Below are 17,879 nucleotides of genomic sequence, written 5' to 3'. Positions count from 1 at the left end.
GCCCCCCAAACCCTCCCTGACCCCACCACCATTTTTCCAGCTCGGCGTCCAGGTGCAGATAATACAGGAACGCTGTCACCTTATCTCCTCAGAAGTGACACACTGGGCTCACGCCGTGTCAGACCACGGCTCCGTTCCTGCTCTTATCAGATCTCTTCATGTGGAAAAAAAACACACAAACTGCCCGCCGAGTTCCGAGTGTGAAGACACAGACAGGCCGAGGAGCTTTAATGGAATGTGCATGTCAGCGCGCAGCAGAAAAATCCCTCCGTGCTTTGTCAGTTTTCAGAGCCGGCGTTTAATATAAAGGCGGACGGCCGGAGATAAGCAGCGGGTTGGTGGGCTTTTTTGTTTTCTCCACTGTGGTTCGGGTGTCTGGGAGGGTCTTCATGTTCTCCCTGTGTGTGTTTGTGGGTTCTCTCCAGGTACTCGGTGGAACAGACAGACCTCCTTCATGCGCCGGCAAAACCATTTGCGCAACTACGCGCCAAAGAACTCGCAAGTCCCACGCTAGCAGTCAAAGGTTTGGACACCTGTTTCTTCTTTATCTTGACTACTTTCTACACGGTAGATACACACTGAAGGCATCAAATATAGAACATGTTAAATACCTAAATATGTTATGTTATATATATTTTATATGAAGGGTGGCTATTCTAGATCATCTAAAATATAAAACTTGTTTGAGTTATTTCACACTTTTTTGTTTAGTACACATTCCATATGTGTTCCTTCATAGTGTTGAGTGACAATCTACAATGTCAATATTGTATTCATTGAATCAGAAGCAAGTGTCCAGACTATTGACTGCTAGTGCATCTGAACAGACTGAATCAACCCTTAAAAAATAATTTTCTATTTTCCCTTGCGGGGGCCCGGTGGTGGAAGTTCTCACTCCCCCTACCTGCGAGCACAGGTCCTGCGGCTTCCCGCCCATGCCGTGTGGCATCTCCCGGCAGCGCGTCGACAGGTTGAGGATGGCCGTGGCCGCCATGTGCGCGGCCTCCATGTCGTGGCTGTAGTCGAAGCTGCTCTTGCTGCAGGTGCTGCTGGCGCTGCTGCCTCCGCCCCCTCGGCCTCCTCCTCCCGCGCCTCCCCCGCCGCCTCCTCCTCCGCCGCCGCCCCCACAGCTCAGGCTGCTGCTGCTGCTGCTGGGAGCGTAGGTGCTGGTGGTGCTGCTGGCCGAGCTGGAGTTCTTGCAGTAGCGTTTGGCTGGGGAACGCATCGCCAGTGTTGAAATGGAGTTTATGGCTTTCAGTATGTTGTGTTGCAAACTGGGTGGGGTTGGGTTTTTAATGTGGAATAGTTTCACTTTTGCGATATATGTATATATATATATATTGCAAACATCTTGACATTTATCTTAGCTTTTTCAAGCTTTTTTCTAAGAATTGCGAAAAAAAATCTTCATTAATATTAATATCAGCATTAATATTCTCACATTACAGTTGCAAAAGGGACGTCTTTCAATTTTGTTTTCCCTTCAAATGACCTGACCATACGTTCTAATCCAAATTAAATACGCTAAATTAAAAGCCTGTCTGCCACAACTAATTATCTAAAATTGTACAAATATATTTATTTGAAATCAATTTTCAAAAGTTTGTGGTCACCTGCTCATTTCTGCATTGAACTCCATTATAACCGCCTTCATGAAATAATGATCTGGAATGCACTGCGACAATTATGAGTGCATGAGAATCAGTCAAGATGTGCCTAACTAGTATGAGAGCATTTTAGTGTTTAATGAAATCCATTTCCAATGTCTAATGAAAAGTGTGTTGAAAGAATTCCAAATGTGCAAAATTCTGTGTGAACACACTAAAAACCTGCAATATAAACGATAATGCTAATTAACTCTTTCATGGATTAGCACACACAACTGAATGTGGTTACAACACAAAGCTTTGGTTTAGAAACGTTAACATTTTTGTTGCCATTTTTTTTTTTTTAAAGCATTTAACGTTTGCAACGATGGCTGCACACTGCACACTTGATATTCATTCAAATCACATTCAACGACTGTCAGAGCCATCCCATAATGTGTTCAGCTCATCCTCACTGCTTGTCCTGCACTAGTGATGTTCATAGAGCATTCCACTAGATTGAAGCTGCTTATGATGGAGTTCAATGCATTAGAAAAGTCTGGAAAATACAGCCAGGCTGGTGTACCATCGTATCCTTTGGGCGAAGTGTCTCTCTGTCCGTGGACTTTGGGTGCGATGGCCCGCTTGCCGTACACTTGGTGGCTGTTGCTCCCGTCGAAGGCGCTGTAGTCGAAGCTGGTCTTGGAGTACTTCTCCAGCTCCTTGGCCAGGTTGGAGCGCGGCGTGCTGGTGGAGACATTGTTCTGGTAACCACACTGTGGACAGTCCAGCTCTTTGACAAAGCACACAGGTCTGGGAAATGAACGAGCAGGCGGGAGGAAGTTGGGAGTCGGAGGAGAGGAAACTTCGGGGGGGATTTAAAGGTTGGGTTTGAGTTGGCAGGGTTGGAGTTTGGAGAGAGCGGCGGTGGGTCGGGTGATCGGGCCACGCCGTTCCCCCTCGCTCGCACACGGCAAGGATGTTTTCCACCGAGCGACGGGAGCCCGCTTCAAAGTGTTTGTCGTGCGTAGTCAATAAAAAAAACACTTCACTTAATTACAGCCTTTTTTTTTTTCATACTTTCATGTTTGCTTTTATCACTTGATTTCCACGACTTACGACCAGCAATGAAATGTAAGATTTTGCGCCTCTGATGTTCAATTCCATGTACATATGATGCTCCCAATTGCTTGTGACTTCTTATCATTGCATTTTCATACTTATCAAAGGGAGTCTTACACACACACACACGCAAAAATAAATAAATAAATAATAATAAAAAAAAAATTGCTAAAGCTCTGCCTTCATTGTGATGAATGGGGCCAATTTTCTTAAAATCCAATAAAACGAAGATGTGCGCCTTCGGGAGCGTGCACAGCAACGAACATACAGTCCTTTGGAAGTATTCTCAGGGGACAGGTGTGCACGGAGATGAAACAAAAAAAAGGGGAGACTCGACATCTTAATAGTTTCACAAAACGTGAGGAGAAAAGGAAAAGAGCACAGTCTCTACCTGGGCAGCGCTCCTACAATTTCTCCAGCAACACGCTTGCTCTGCAGCAGGCGCTCTCGATGGCCAGCAGGCCTATTTGCATTGTCTGTCAGCTGGATTTCCACCCCGTGTCTGGGCTTGGGCCCACAGAGAATGTCTCGGTACCGTGATGCGGAAAGAGGCGGTGAAGGCAAACGCTACCTTAAAACTCGATCGGACGTCGGGTTGGGCTTGGGTCCTTCGCAGCCCTGGTGCTTCTCCTGACTTTTGGCCAGCTTCTCGGCCGCGGCGATCGGACATCCCGACAGGCTGCAAAGACAAAGAGTCTTCAGTGGCTTCGCGGGACGGTGCCGTTTCGCACCCCGCTCTGGGCGAGAACGCCGCCAACCAACGCATGCGCTGCCAGACATCTGGCCAGTTCCAGCGACTCTCAGCCAGCTTGAACGGAGCCGGCGCACATCTGTCCGGCCATTGATGATTTTCGGCATCAACCAAACTTGAAAAATATCTCCGTCGAGCTCCGTCTGTTCCATGTATTTCATCCACCTTCTGATCGAGCCGCGGTTGGCCGGAAGTCATTTATCCGTAAAGGAGCCGGAATCGTGGCGATATTGTGAGCACATAATAACCGTAAATTTGCAGCGGCATGCACTGTTGAGTGACAGCTTGAGACCAACACAGTGTTAGCCAGTGGCAAGGTTGAGTTCTTTTTTGTTAGACTTCCGGCATCTGATATTTGTTCATCAGTGAATTACTTTATTCAGTTGGCTATTGATAAACTAGAGAACGCCTCAAGTTGTTGTTACACAGCAACACTCAATAGAGTTTTTATTGCGACTTCCTCAGTGAATTCAACATCATTTTCATCACCGCATCTCACGCTGACAGAACTGTGACAGCTTGCACCACTCTCCAGTTGAGTGGCTTGATATTCTAAATATAAATACTCACATATGGGCAAATGTGATTTTTTTCTTTTTTTTCTTCCTAACGCGCCGCATCTTGTTCCCCTCAAACACACACACACACACACACACGTGCGCGGAAAATATAGTCAGAGTGAGGTTTGACATCTATAAGGTCCGTTTTGACCAGTGTCAGGGCAGTCATACCTCCTCCTGACAAGCAACTGACCAAATGTGACAAAGGTTCAGGTTGTTATCCTTAACCTCTATTATTCTCCATCCAGTCTGTCAGCTGCACTTGTGCCAGGCGGCGGCGGCGGCGGCGGCGGCGGCAGGGGGGGGAGAAAAAAAAAATCCTCCCTGACAGTGGCCTGGAGCCAGTCTAGAGCTGCGCTCGTGAGAGCACCTGGCATCAAACGTGCACGAGCGCTGTCTCGCATTTGGAGGCGGGAGTTCTGGCGCTTCGGCCGTTGCCGGGGTAAAAAAAAACAACAAAACAAAACAAAAAAAAAACGAAATTCGCTCCGTCCGCGGCCGTTTTGCACCGCGGCCGCGTCACCTGGCACAGCAGCGGAGGAACTCTGACTCTCCCAGGTCCGCACCTCTCCTGTCACCCAAGCTGAGCGGCAGGAAGGTGCTAATGGCTGCTGCTACGGCCCATTCCCTCAGCATCTGCTGTGGGGTGACACCCTTCTTTCAGAGCCACCTCGCCCCGGCTGACGGCGACGGCAAGAGTGTCATGCTATTTCAGTTTCTGCTTCCAAAGAGGCACCTGATAGACGGCAGGTTTTGTTGTCGGGAGCTGATGAATGATAATTGCTGCAGTTCTAAAAAAGTCTCAGTTCATCTGCAGAGGAGCCTTGAACTTGGAATCTGTAAGAGCTGTGTTAGGAGTGAGGGGCTGACAAGCGCAACACATGAACTGGTAATTAATGATTTCGCTGCTTTGAAAATATATATATATATATATATATTTTTTTTTTTTACTGTTGCAGGCTTCCAGTGTGCTCCGTCGGTGTCTAATAAGCTGCAATAACATTTGCAACAATACCCTCTTTTGTTTTAGAACACTTAGTCATAGCTGGGTGGTTGTTTTGGTGACGGTAACAAAAACGTAACGAGAAAGCAGTGAATTGTGTAACAATCTGGAGACGAGGATGTTGTTATATGATTTTTTTAGGGCTGAGACTTTATCACGATAAATCGATAATTAACGCACGCGGCATTAAAAGAAATGATTGCGTTTTATTTTATGCAGTACAGAACGACTCGTAGTTGGGATTACTTGCAGTACTCGCAGTACCAGCTAAATGCAAAGCGCGAACGTGAAGGCACTGAACACAACCAAGCAGAGTCGCAAAACAACAAATATCGATATGCGATTAAAATGCAATTAATTACGATTAATTAAGGCCCATAATTAATTTGATGATTTCTTTTAATCAAGTCCCACCACTAATTATTTTTGGCAATACATAATATTTGGAGTAATTTGTCCAACACGTCCGAAACAAACAAAAAAAGCAACTAAAAACAAGACAAAAAAACACACTGTACTCTTATACAAACACTATAAAGACAAACAAATAAATAAAGGCAAAGAAAAGATCATTTCAGGGGGGGAAAAGTACGTAAATAAAAGTCTGGAGGGTGCAACAGAGCCAGGACGTTGATGCGGCCGGGCTGAACACTTACCTTCGGTGGGAGTTTCTGTTGCTATTGACATGGCCGCGTCCCGTGCAGCCAGGCGTAGGACACTTAAGAACATTCTCATACATAGCCACAACTTCACGCAGACAGGAGATAGGAGTGAAAGACAGGGAAGGTTAGGAGCCGCCGTCGCAATCACGCGTGAGCTCTATTAGTGCGTTGAGGAGCTTGGCATTATAAACATCATCAAGAAATAAGCCCGTCTGAACCCAAATGACCTCTTCTTCATTTTAATGAACACTAGTTTGAGAGGGCAGGCGAGGTTTCCCGCCATATTGCTTCCACTTAACTGGCCCTTTCAAATTAGTATTCATGGAATTGGGACGGTCATGAATAAAAAGACGTCATTTAAGTTTAACAGGACAAAAGCCAGCCAGAGACGGGAAATGGAGGGAGATTTTGTGCATGCGGAGTGCGGCGCGGCCAACAGCTAGCAATCATGCAAAACACAGCCCCCCCCCCCCCCACCAACCCCGCCCCCACCCGCCCGCCCGCCCAAAATCAATGGGGGAGGCAGACGGATGGAACACGGCTCCCTGACAGAGTGGGCTTTGTTATCAGCTGCGCGTCGGCGGGGGCTGGAGAGTCGCAGTCTTCGATACCATTTGCCATTAAAACAGTCCATAACTGTCTCGGATCCCCTCGGCAACCGGCCAATTAGATTAATGATCTATGGGTGTCCGAGAGGAGCCGCTGGAGCACCGCAGGCATGCGGAAGGGGTCGTCTCCAGCGCAGACCCCCGAAACCCCTTCGGCTCCAGCGCCGTCATTATCACCCCCTTAAACTTTAACCCCTCATCATCCTCCTTCCCTCACATACTAATTGGCGGCCGGCGCAGGTAATTGGACAAAGCCTGCCACCTCGACGTGCCACAAGCCCATGCATTATGCATGCCCCCCCCCCCCCCCCCCACTCCCCAACACTCCCCGACACTCCCCCCCCCCCCTCCACCCTGCCGTATTTGCCTTGCACTCTGCGCACACACAAGCAGACTGGTGGCAAAGGGACGAATCACTCGCCCACTGGGCGTGCATATCACTGCGGCGGGCGATGGCGGGCGGGGTGGGGGCCAGCGCGCCGCGGTGATTAAAATATTTTAGCATTCGGCCGAGAAATGAGCAACAACGAGCAAACAGGAGCGGGGAATGAATGGGAGAAATAATTTAATTTCCCTGGGATCAGTCTGGCTGCGCCGCGTGATTAGACGAATTAGGCGAAGGCGCCCCATTAATAATACATTGTCCATTCCATGCAGCAAATGCGTTAATAGGGGGGGCAGAGAGAGACTGTGTCTTTTTTTTTCCCCGCTTTCCCCCCCCCCCCCCGCTTTTTTCGAAAAGTGGCGAAGCGCGGAGCTACGGATGGGACCGTATGGGCGGAAACCACGGATATGCGGCCGATTGAAGTGAAGGCGGTGGAGCGACGCGGCCGATACCCGCGTGTTTCACTGAGAGACGGAAGTCTGGCTCATGTGTTCAGTTCTTCTTTCGTCCCTAGCGACAATCAATTCACTGCTCCGCAACGAGTCATTTCACGTAACGGCCAGGTTGGCAGGGGTCGAAGGTCATGTGTCCCCACTCGAAAAGAAAAAAGAAGAACCGTTGGTCTTTACAAGCCCGGTTTTAATGGTGACTAATTTCTTTGCGATTAACAGCGACCTCTTTTATTTTGATTGCAGCGAGCGCCGAGTCGTTGCAGGCCCATGGCTTGATTTTCGCCACGCGGGTAATGAAACGCGTAAAGGGTCTTTCATCGAGACGTTGGCACAAGGTGAATGAGACTAAATAGCCGGGGCGAAAGGCTCGACTGGGAAAACTCACTATTCATCCAAGGATAATGTTTATTGCCACTTCACTTGATCTGTGGCTCCATGGACGTGACATCGCCTTTCCATTCAGCGGGACTTAATTGAGCAAGGAATACAAATAAATGAACGGAGGTGCGCGGAATGAATGGCTCAGGCGTGCTCAGTGTCATCAAGGTCTGTGAGCATTTTTAGGCTTTTTTCTTTTTTTAGGGGGCAGTAAAAAAAAGAGTATTCAGACTCACTTGGCACGAGAAGTTCCACAGGTTAATGAAAAACCACAGTGATACATTTGAATATTTTCTTTCCATAATAATAGTAAAGTAAAAGAGTGTCCACGCCAAGTATAAAAACTTGATAAATGATTGCGATGGGCACATTCAACATCCAACGGTTTCAAGAAATGCTCACGAGCACTGCACATTTGTCTGCAATTGTGTTGGCAGGTGTAGCCAGCTAGCATGAGCCAATCATAAAGGTAAATTTATTGTGAGCTAACTGATGCTAATAGCAGCTGAACTGAGTTACTGAGGGCTAACTGAAAGTTGTATGTCATGATCGGGGGTGATTTCAGCTAAATTAAGTAAATCTGACACTTGGCTAAAGCGAGTGACTGAAATAACACTAACTACGGTTGACACGACCCAAATGCTAATCACATCTGTCCAACCCTAGTGAGAGCTACTTGAAGCTAATGCTAACAAAGCGAAGTTGCTGACGAAGGGCTAAATGTTTCCAAAGAGAGCAGAGTGACCACGAGCACGTTTTTTTTTTTTTTTTTTTGCCTCTGTAGCTGTTAAACTGTCTTTCATTTGAGTAAGAGCAGAGCTAAATAGCTAGAAGTCCGTCAGAGTTTGCGCCATTTCAGTTTCTTTGTAAGGTTTTAATTCTCCGCGTATGCTGTGAGGAGGTCACACACAGTCATGATACTGACAGCAATGGTTTTTTTTCTCAGGTTCTTTAAGTCCATCTGGTTGTAGAGAAAGTCGCAAGCAGTCACTTAATTCAGTGATCCTTCCAGCAATCACTGCATGGGCACTGACAGCATGAGGTCATGGCTCGTTAAAGGAGTAAAAGACCCAGGTCTGCCCTGAAGTCACTGTCTTCTTCTAAATGGCAGTTTGAGCTCACTCATGGGGACGTCGTCGTCCTCTGTAAATTAATTATTCTCAACCCATACCCATAAGTCATATCCGGCCGTATATGTACACAATGTTTTGAGATAACGGACTGAGGAAGGGGGGGGGGCGGAGGGCCGGGGGGGGCTTGACACCACTGAAGCCCAACCGTATTTCCCACCTCATCATCACAGCACATTAGGCAGGCAATCATCAAGCAAAACCATCGGCACATGCAAAAGGTCACAACACAAGTGCAGCTGTGACCTCGCGCAACACATTCAACACAGCGCCACAATATCTGGAGAGGTCCAGTCACGACAGCAAGTCCACAGCACGCACAATGAGCGAGACACCACAGCGAGCACAGGAAACATGCCGAGCGAAAGAGTGGGAGAGGATTCAACCCCCCGCCCTCCCCGGCAACAGCGCTTACTTTCAGGAGGCACCCTGTCTTTGTGCGGACAGCCGGACAGGCTGCGGTGGTGGGGGTACAGGCCGGTCACGTGACCCGTGCCGTCACAGCCCGGCGTGGGACATCGACTCTCCTTCTTGTCGGCACGCGAAGCATCTGTCGGAGAGGAATCACACGGCCGTGATCAGGCAAGAGGTGCACGGAAAAGCATCGCAGGCACTGTGGAAACCCAAAGCAGTGCAGTGCAGAGAGATTGAATAGGAATGGAAGATATATATATATATATATATATATATATATATATATATATGTATGTAAAAATAAAACGTATGGACGCTGATGTGAAGCTTTCCTTTATGAAGAAAAATAATTAGTTAATTAAACCAACTGGAAAAAAAAAAGTTCAGGAGGGACTTGGGAAGACATTTGAAATTTCTCTTCCTTTAACAACCTCAAATATAGGCTCAAACAAACGTGACAAAAGGTAATTAGTTCAAAATTAATTAAAAAAGTTAAATTAAAAACTACGTATAGTGTGGAAAATATATTTTGCAGGAAATCATCATCATTTGAAAGTTATTATGAAATTGCAAACTTTGCACCTATAAGTTTACACCATGATACCAAAAACAATGTTGTCTCAACTACTAGACTTGTAAAAGACTTTAAACCCTCTTGTGGGTGACCTTCAGAGACACAACACACACCAGATGGGATTGTCTTTCCCACTGTAAAATCTGGTTCTTCTAATCCTTGAACATTCAGATCAGATCCAGTTACCACCACCCCCTAAAAAAACAAAACCAATTAAAAAAAACCCAAAACGGCAAAGTCACGCTGAGCTGACTCGCTCTGTTTATGCAGATGTAACCATCCACCATTGAAGCACTTAGACTCTCAACCAAGGTCACGGTTTCTCCTCTGAGCACAGCCAGCCGCATAGAATTTGAAAACATTAACCAGGCAATAATAGCATTTTAATATCCATTCATTGACTCGCATTTTTGTGTTTAGATTCTATAATCAATACGGAGTCGCTGGAATGACAGTCTGTAATGTTTTGCTGTGACTGCAGACAAGGGAGTGGTCTTACCCTGTGGCACACTGGGACAGGCTAGATTTTCTTCTGCTTTCTGTCCGGGACAACAGACGAGCTTCGAACTTGAAGCTCTAAAACTTCGATTGAGCCATAACCTGATTAATAACAGCATGGATCCTCTTTTTTTTTTTTTTTTGCCCTGTCATAGTTTAAACTGTACAAAAGAAACTGTGCCGCCCACCCACGGACGCCCAACTGCAGAAAGACGCTGAGACACTGGCAATGCATTACATTAGCGCACGCAACTGGATACGTTAAGAGGGTCTAAATTGAATGGTCTAAGAAATGATAATGCATAACATATTTTGGAACAATGCTTCCCTGGACTCAACCCCAGGAGAGAAAAGTTCAACACTAGCGTCAACAGAAATAACATTTGGTATTCACCATTCAAAACCAATGGAAATGTGGGAGAATAACACCACTTTATCCAATGCGATTATTCAAGAATTCGGGCGATGTGACCGCATGGTTCTGTTTAGACAACAGATTTAGATAAAACAGCGCAAATCCCAAGGTTGAGGACGAGCCGAACAGGATTGATTTTGAGAGGTGGGACAACACGCACTGGCGGTTATGTTCACAATTGAGTCGCCAAAATGAAATCCCGTGTCTCGTTCATCAGGACAAACGACCTCATTGTCATGCGCGGCTGCCGTCTATCTGCGTCGCGCCAGAGAGGCCGCGCGCGCGCGCCGGTCGGGAAATCTGCTGCCTCACGTTGAGTTCAACGAACGCCGGCAAATTTTGCGCCGATCGGAGAAGCAGGTGGAGCGGCGTCTTTCAGAGGCTCATTATTGCCGACTGTTGAGTGTTCAAACGGAAGCGCTGGAAAAATAACCTCTCCGGCTCTCGCCAGACGCAGGACGTTGTGGGATTGGCAGCGGGCGCGGCGCCCGCCGCTGCCGCCGTCGCCGCCGAGGGTGAGGCGGCCGAGTGGAAGGGAACATTAGAAAGCAGTCGATATCGATTGTGGCTGGGGACGGTCTGCACTTTGCATAGCAAATGGCCCCCATTACCATACCATCTCTGGATAATTAATGTGCAGTCAGTGGGCCTATCATTCGCTATCGGTCATTCTAATACTGTCCAATTTGCATCTCGCACGTGCTTCTCCGAGGATACTGGCCTCTTCTCAGAGTCCCTCCCCCTCCATCCCCTCCATCCCCTCCTCCACCCTTGCCGTGCCCAGTTTTATGAATCACGCAGGGACCCTGGTCAACGAGCGTCTGCTACTATCTTGCCGCAGGAAAGATGTTATCGCGGCACAACTGTCTCGCGTCCTCTCATTATTCTGACATTAGCAAGGCACGCGGGCCGAGGGGGAAAAAAAAGAAGGGGGGGTCTCGGAATTAACATTTGTGTGGCATTTAAGTTGCAATATATACCTGCTGCGAGTCGCGTGGCATTTGAGGTGTTTTATTAGCCCGCGGTGAATTGAACCGCGCTCTCATTCCTCGGTCTCATTTGGCGCGTTCGCTTGGGGAGGAAAGGATTTAACCCCCGTTTGAGTCGGATTACTGTTGCAATGAAGGATGTGGTGGGAGGGAAAAATTAGGAGATAATATGGAAGGTTGCAATTAGGCCATTGCAAATGCCACAGCGACTTGACTGCGACTCCTCTTATTTCGTATTATTATCACCTGTTTCCCTGTCCTTTTGTGGCGCTAGTGGTGGTGGTGGTGGTGGTGGTGAAAATAAATCCAAACAGGAGGTCATAAGAGACCCTAAGAAACGTAACATGATTCATTATCCCCATCGCTCCTGACGAGGGTCTCCGTTTTGCAGTTTCATCTCCCCGGCGCTTTCGTGGCGTTTAAAAATAGGCAGCTTTACCCCGAGCTGCGTGGAAGGGATGAGATTTGCGGTCCTAACAGGCCGTGCAGATTGCCTTTACTTATGCCTGACAAGCCTACCCTCTGATGTTTCCATGCTGGCCTATTTTAACAACATAAGCTGCTGCTGCCGCTCCCGCTGCTACCGAGATGCGAATTTCCAAATTGGCTAAAAAAGCTTGTCCCCGGGGTTACGCTGAGGTTCCCAGAATGCACACAGGCTGTCTCGCCTCCTGGTAGCAGGGTAGTCGGAGTGCACGGTGCTCATAAGCAGGGAACGTTCCACCTGAGCTTCTTCAATGAGATCAACCCGTCGATCCTCGAGAAGATCAAGTCCACGACGGTGGCCCAGTTTGCGTCGGACTCACCTTTATGGTAAAAAGGCTTCTTTAATCCGTCAGGAAGTCGGGCCTTGCGCTCGACGCCGTACCCGTGCCGCGGGCCGTGGTCCTCGTGGTTGTACCTCACGCCGTCCCGCCTGGCGGCGTCGGCCGCCATCTTATCCCTCATTGCTTTGGCGCGCTCCGACTCTAGTGCAATGGCCTTTTCCAACAGGGACAGATTCCCCTTGGTCATGTCAAAGACCTCCTCCGAGCGGTCCGACGTCACCGAGGCCGTGTCCTCGTCAAAGTCCCGGTGGCTGGGGCGATAGCGGTCGTCCTGCGCGCAACTGGAGAAGGCCTTGGAGCGCGGACTCAGCTGCTCCTCCAGCTTCATGAGATTGTCCATGTCGGAGTAGTTCCGCTCGAGCATCCGCCGGCTGTCTTGGATGTGGTGGAAGTCGGCGTAGCTGTGGTGCTGGGGCTGCTGATTGGTATCCTCGCACGAAAAGTGATTCTGCTGGGATGATCCGTTGCGGTCGGCGGATTTCGTTTCGCTAAGTTTCCGCGCCAGGTCAAAGCACTGGTTCCGTAGGCACTCCAGACTGCTCAAGCACACCTCCTCGTCGTTGCTCTCCGCTTGCCCGTTGGGTTTGACTTGTCCATTGCCCCCAACGTGCGCGTTCTCCCGGTTATGAGCGCAGTCACTCTCACTCCCGTTGTTGGCCGTGCCGTCCTCAAACTCCTGTCCGTCTAAATTGTCGGCCAACACGGCGCCGTGGCCCTGCGCCAGCAGTTTCAGGGAATCCACCGTCTCTCGGACGACGTCGCTGTCAACGTCCAAGCTCAGCTCGCCCCGTTGGGCTTCATCCCCGTCCTCCTCTTCGTCCTCCTCCTCCTCGTCTTCCTCCTCTTCTTCCTCCTCCTCTTCATCCTCTTCCTCATCCTCCTCCTCGTCTTCATCTTCTTCTTCGTCGTCGTCCTCCTCGGCGTTGGAGGAGTTGCTGTTCATCTCGGACTCCGTCATGGCTCGGTTGGCCGCGTCTTCCGCGATCTTCCCCAGGTTGAGCAGGGACTTTGCGACGAGTTCATCGTAGTTCTCGTACTCGTCATTGTTGTTGTCGTCCTTCTCTGCCATGGAGCCAGCTTTGGCATTGCCGCCGCCGCGGCCGCCACCTCCGCCATCGCCCTCGGCTCCCTCGCTGCAGCTCATCTGATCGTCCTCTGTAGGAAAGAAAGAACAAACGTCTTGTAATTTCATTTCCGCCGTTCTATTTTACTGGCAAATCAGATTTCTGGGCTTGGTCCATCTAAATTGGATAAGGAACTCTTTGCTTCCCCTAATAATTTACTTTAAGAGTCTTAACAGCAGCTTGTGTTCTGAATTGTGAATCAGCACAGGAAGTTGAATATAGAGGTTTGGACCAAGAGGGAAGAATAGAAACCAGGGACTTCTCTCTTGTTTATAACCCTTGTTTTTTTGGATATATCAATAAAATAAAAATCCTGAAGGGCACTGCAAAACAGATGCAGAGTGATGCACATTTTTCATTATTACTCACTATGTTCATCAAGACACTCAAATTGCAAAGCGCATATAATTTTGAAGATAATACGATGCTCCATGTGCAACACTCAGAAACCATCATTCATCATTTGATCATCAGTATCTTCAGAATTCCTTTCAGGGCCTAATTGATTCTGACAGGCTGCAAAAGGTTACTGAACCTCTTTTGTCAGTAATTTCAAGCACTCACTCCTGGAAGCACCAATCTCTCCATTCACATTTCCTGCTGGAGCCCCCGGGTCACTTTGCCACTTACATTCCTGCATGGTGAATGACCCTCAACCATCACCAAATAACAATATCAATAATTTTAAAAAAATATCGTCGGTGCAAGTTGTGAAAATGAAGTGATAATCATCCTCTGAACCTGGAGTGTATGAAAACACCTGGACACACAAACACAAATTCTATAACCACAAATGAGTTCTCTGGGGATGAAGGTATTGAGTGAAGGCAAAGGCAGCGGTGGGAGCTGACTTTGACAGTCGTCTCTGAACCTCCTGAGCCACAAGTTTTGTTGGTAGTATGAAACACGGCGAGGCAAAAGCTATTTTTAGAAGAGCGAAGACTGAATACAGAGACCAGACCAAATCAGATCAGATTGTCCTCCTCTGAACTGCTAGTTGATGAGTGTCAGAGATTGGACCTCCTGCTGAGGAACCCTAATCCGTGTTTGGAGATTGTAACCTGCCAGGTGATGGTTCAGTCACTGGACACGTGAGGAAATTCTTCCACCCGTCTCCGCTCACGAATCAAATGGTGCTGAAACTTCCTGTTCCGCGAAAACACGGTCGCACACTCAGGCTCGGTGATGGGCATGATTTGGAGAACCCAACGCGGACACGGATACCTTTTTTTCTGGCAGCGCCGGCGACCAGAACAAGAGATCCTACACGAGTGTGGCACTTATCAACAAAACACGGCAATCATCTAATTCCCGTGGACAGAGAGGCTCTTGACAGGATGAGGAGGGCGCTGCGGCGGCGTGATGAGGGGTTAAGGAGGCCGCGGCTGCAGGCTCTAATGAACACCAGTCTGGAGCTGATGTTTGAGCACGGGGTGGTGCGACGGCGCGTCAACACGTTGTGTGGAAAGAGCGCGGCCGCGCCAAACACGGTTAACACACTCCTCTCTCGGAGCGTCACTCTTAATTGGATTTGAAGGCACTGTCAGGTCCAATCACAATGCGGGGGTGCAGAGCCGAGTCTACTGGAGAGAAAACCTGCCAAATCTGGTCTTGGGTGGGCAAGTGGGGGTTGGTGGCGGACCAGGACGGTGGTTTTATTGTGAAAAGCAAAGAAAAAGAAAAAACCCAAACAAACCAAAAAAAAACCAACACTTGTAATGATTCTAAAAGTCACATCCACAAGAACAAACAACAAAAGAATCTTTTGTTATAATAATTGTGACACAGTTCCCTCCACTAATGTTGGTACATTATAGATCCTTATTGGATGAGTTTAGGAAATCTAATAATTCTAATTCAAAATGTTTTATTTATTTCATTTATATATAAATGTATACAATACCATTCAGGAGGTAAAATTCAAAAGGTATATGAATACAATTGACAAATGAATGCATTAATCCCGTTAAACTAACAGACGGATCATTTTGCATTACGTGGTTTCAGCCACAGCATTTTTTCTTCTGAAGCACAATGCAGCCAGTATTTGGACTTTATGCCCAAATCCTTCCTTATTGGCTTATCAGCTAAGATTATGTAAAAGCCACATGGTATATAAATCTGATGGAAAATATCTGAAAGATCCCCAAGTAACCATCAAAGCCATAACCACACACTTGTTAAGTGAAAGGTGTCTCGGACACAAAAATATTTAGTGACATCATCAGCAAATAAAACTGTGATTGTTATCAGCCAAGCAACGTGTGCGATGTTTGAGGCGACATTTTGAAAGTACAAAAAAAATACGTTTTGGGATTTTGGTGCAAACATTGACAAACAGTGACGCGACCACATGGTGACGACGGGACCTCACCTTGCCCTTGACTTTGCTCTCCGTCGTCATCCTCCCCTTCTTCATAGTCCACCTCCTCCACCGCTTCATCGTCTTCCTCCGCCTCCTCCACCCTTTCCTCATCACCCTCCTCCTCCTCCTCCTCTTCTTCCTCCTCTACCTCCACCTCCTCCTCCTCCTCCCCTCTGTCCACCTCCCCTTCTTCGTGCTCCATTTGCTCAACGTTGTAGTCCACGAAGCCCTCCATCTCCTCCTCCTCCTCTTCTTCTTCTGCCTCCTCCACCTCGCCTTCCTCTACCTCCTCCTCCTCTTCCTCCTCCTCCTCTACCGCTCCCTCCTCTTCCTCCTCCTCCCTGTCGTCCATCTCCTCGGTTCCGTCTGTCTCGTAGCACTCGTCCATGGTGGAGTTGTCCATGTCATCTAGATTGGCGCTCCTCTTGGGGGAGCTCTCCAGGGTTTGTCTGTCTTGACTCTTCCTCTTCTTGGCCAGGGGGCAGCCGTACACACTGGCGGGAAGAGAGAAGAGGGCAGACATTAGCTGTTAACGCCCGTGCCAATTTGCATGCGAGCGAGAGCGCCACAACAAGAACACAAAGAATTTCAAGAGGCGAGCAGCGGCCTCTCGCTGCCCTTAAAGTTTCCCTGCAGGGGGAGAAGTGGGAAACTTTTGCGGAACCAACAAAATTACTCATGCAGCGCTCATTTACTATGAAACAACAACAACAACAACACGCTTCTTCTTTTTTTAAACCCAGAAAACAGGAAGGAAGGGGATAAAAGTGCCAGACTTTTCAGGCACGTAAAGCAGCAGATCCGGTAAATTTTCACATTCATTTCCACTTTGGTATCATAAATTGGTTCTGCAGGCGAAAGAAAAAAAAAATCTTGGCGCGAGCTTTGTTTCACACCGATACGCTCCCGTCTTAATGTGAAGTGAGCGCGGCAAGAAAAAAACCACACGGCCGCACCGTCTGGAATTGACTGTAAGAGGCAACCTGTAGGCTGATTAATTGAATTTTTGTGGAGGCCCCTTGGATTTTAATGTATTCTCTGGCTCCCCCTTGGCAGCAGGGGGGGACAGATCCTAATCTGGTAATCTGTGTATTCGCTCAGGCTATTGATCACAGAGGTTTAATCCATTTCACTCGTCAAATCTCAGAGCGCCTACAGCTGCCCCCTCGCCCCCCTCCAGACCCACACACACACACACACACACACACACACACACACACACACACACACACACACACACACACACACACACACTCACGCTGCGTGTGTGTGGCTGTTTGTATCTTTATGTATGAGTTTGCGTGGCTGCAGTCAGAATTGCGATGAGTTCTGCTGAGCGTTTGGGCCCCATCAAGCAAACCTCCTGTCCATGCTGGAGTGTAAGGGAGCTCAACACGCTCTGGGCATGTTCACTCGCCTGTGAAATATCCCTGGCTCAGATTTTTACAACCTCTGGACATTTCCCCGGCTCTGTGCTACTTATAGTAAGACCTGATGTGAATGAATGGGTACGGGGCGGCAAAGCGAAAAGAAGCGCCCGTTGTTGTTCAAAGTGCAGCTCCAGCCCTGGACTGACTTTCCGGGCCACGTGCGTCCCCGCACTACAAGAACCTATCCATCCTGCCGCCCATCAGTCAGCCAGGGTCCCGTCAGCTGGCAGGCTCAATCTTACCCAGCCCAGGGAATCCTTAATGGTCTGACCTCTAGTAGCCCCTGCAAACAGAGTCCTCATTTCATTAATCTAAGCCCACATGGAAACTCATTCCCTGCCTGACAGCCAGACCTCTTCCCCTGGGCAGTGCTGGGGGTCTATGGAACAGTGGGGAAGTGGAAGAGAAGGGGTGTGCGGCCAGAGACGCCGTGATCAATAGTGCTTGTGACCAAACATCTCAAAAGCACATTAAAATGCCACTCACCCCGGCCCCTTCCGTTCCCAGGCCCTCTGCAAATAAATCAAGAGTGGTCCCGGCAGGTTAGCGCCTGCCAAGGCAGACGAGCTGGCAGGAAGTGAGGACAGGTGAGTCGGGGGAGGGGGT

The 17,879-nt window shown here is 48.4% G+C and overlaps 1 protein-coding gene across 5 annotated transcripts in view; it reads right to left on the bottom strand.

Annotated features, from left to right (window-relative positions):
* Window positions 1–17,879, bottom strand: part of myt1lb (myelin transcription factor 1-like, b) — a 98,511-nt gene that overhangs the window by 17,714 nt on the left and 62,918 nt on the right. For all 5 annotated transcript variants that reach the window (XM_076027593.1, XM_076027597.1, XM_076027598.1 and 2 more), the window contains exons 4-10: window positions 15,853–16,337; window positions 12,334–13,509; window positions 9,053–9,187; window positions 5,679–5,769; window positions 3,280–3,387; window positions 2,173–2,333; window positions 905–1,212 (exon numbers count right to left, since the gene is read on the bottom strand). In XM_076027593.1, the coding sequence (XP_075883708.1) occupies window positions 905–1,212; window positions 2,173–2,333; window positions 3,280–3,387; window positions 5,679–5,769; window positions 9,053–9,187; window positions 12,334–13,509; window positions 15,853–16,337 (2,464 nt within the window). The remainder of the gene's footprint in view (window positions 1–904; window positions 1,213–2,172; window positions 2,334–3,279; window positions 3,388–5,678; window positions 5,770–9,052; window positions 9,188–12,333; window positions 13,510–15,852; window positions 16,338–17,879) is intronic.

The sequence above is a fragment of the Nelusetta ayraudi genome, unplaced genomic scaffold (assembly GCF_046127955.1).
Source record: "Nelusetta ayraudi isolate G7.1 ecotype Tasmania unplaced genomic scaffold, CSIRO-AGI_Nayr_v1 ptg000021l, whole genome shotgun sequence".
Classification (NCBI taxonomy): domain Eukaryota; kingdom Metazoa; phylum Chordata; class Actinopteri; order Tetraodontiformes; family Monacanthidae; genus Nelusetta; species Nelusetta ayraudi.
The sequence above is the reverse complement of the archived record's forward strand: the minus strand, read 5'-3'. Positions and strand labels throughout refer to the sequence as shown.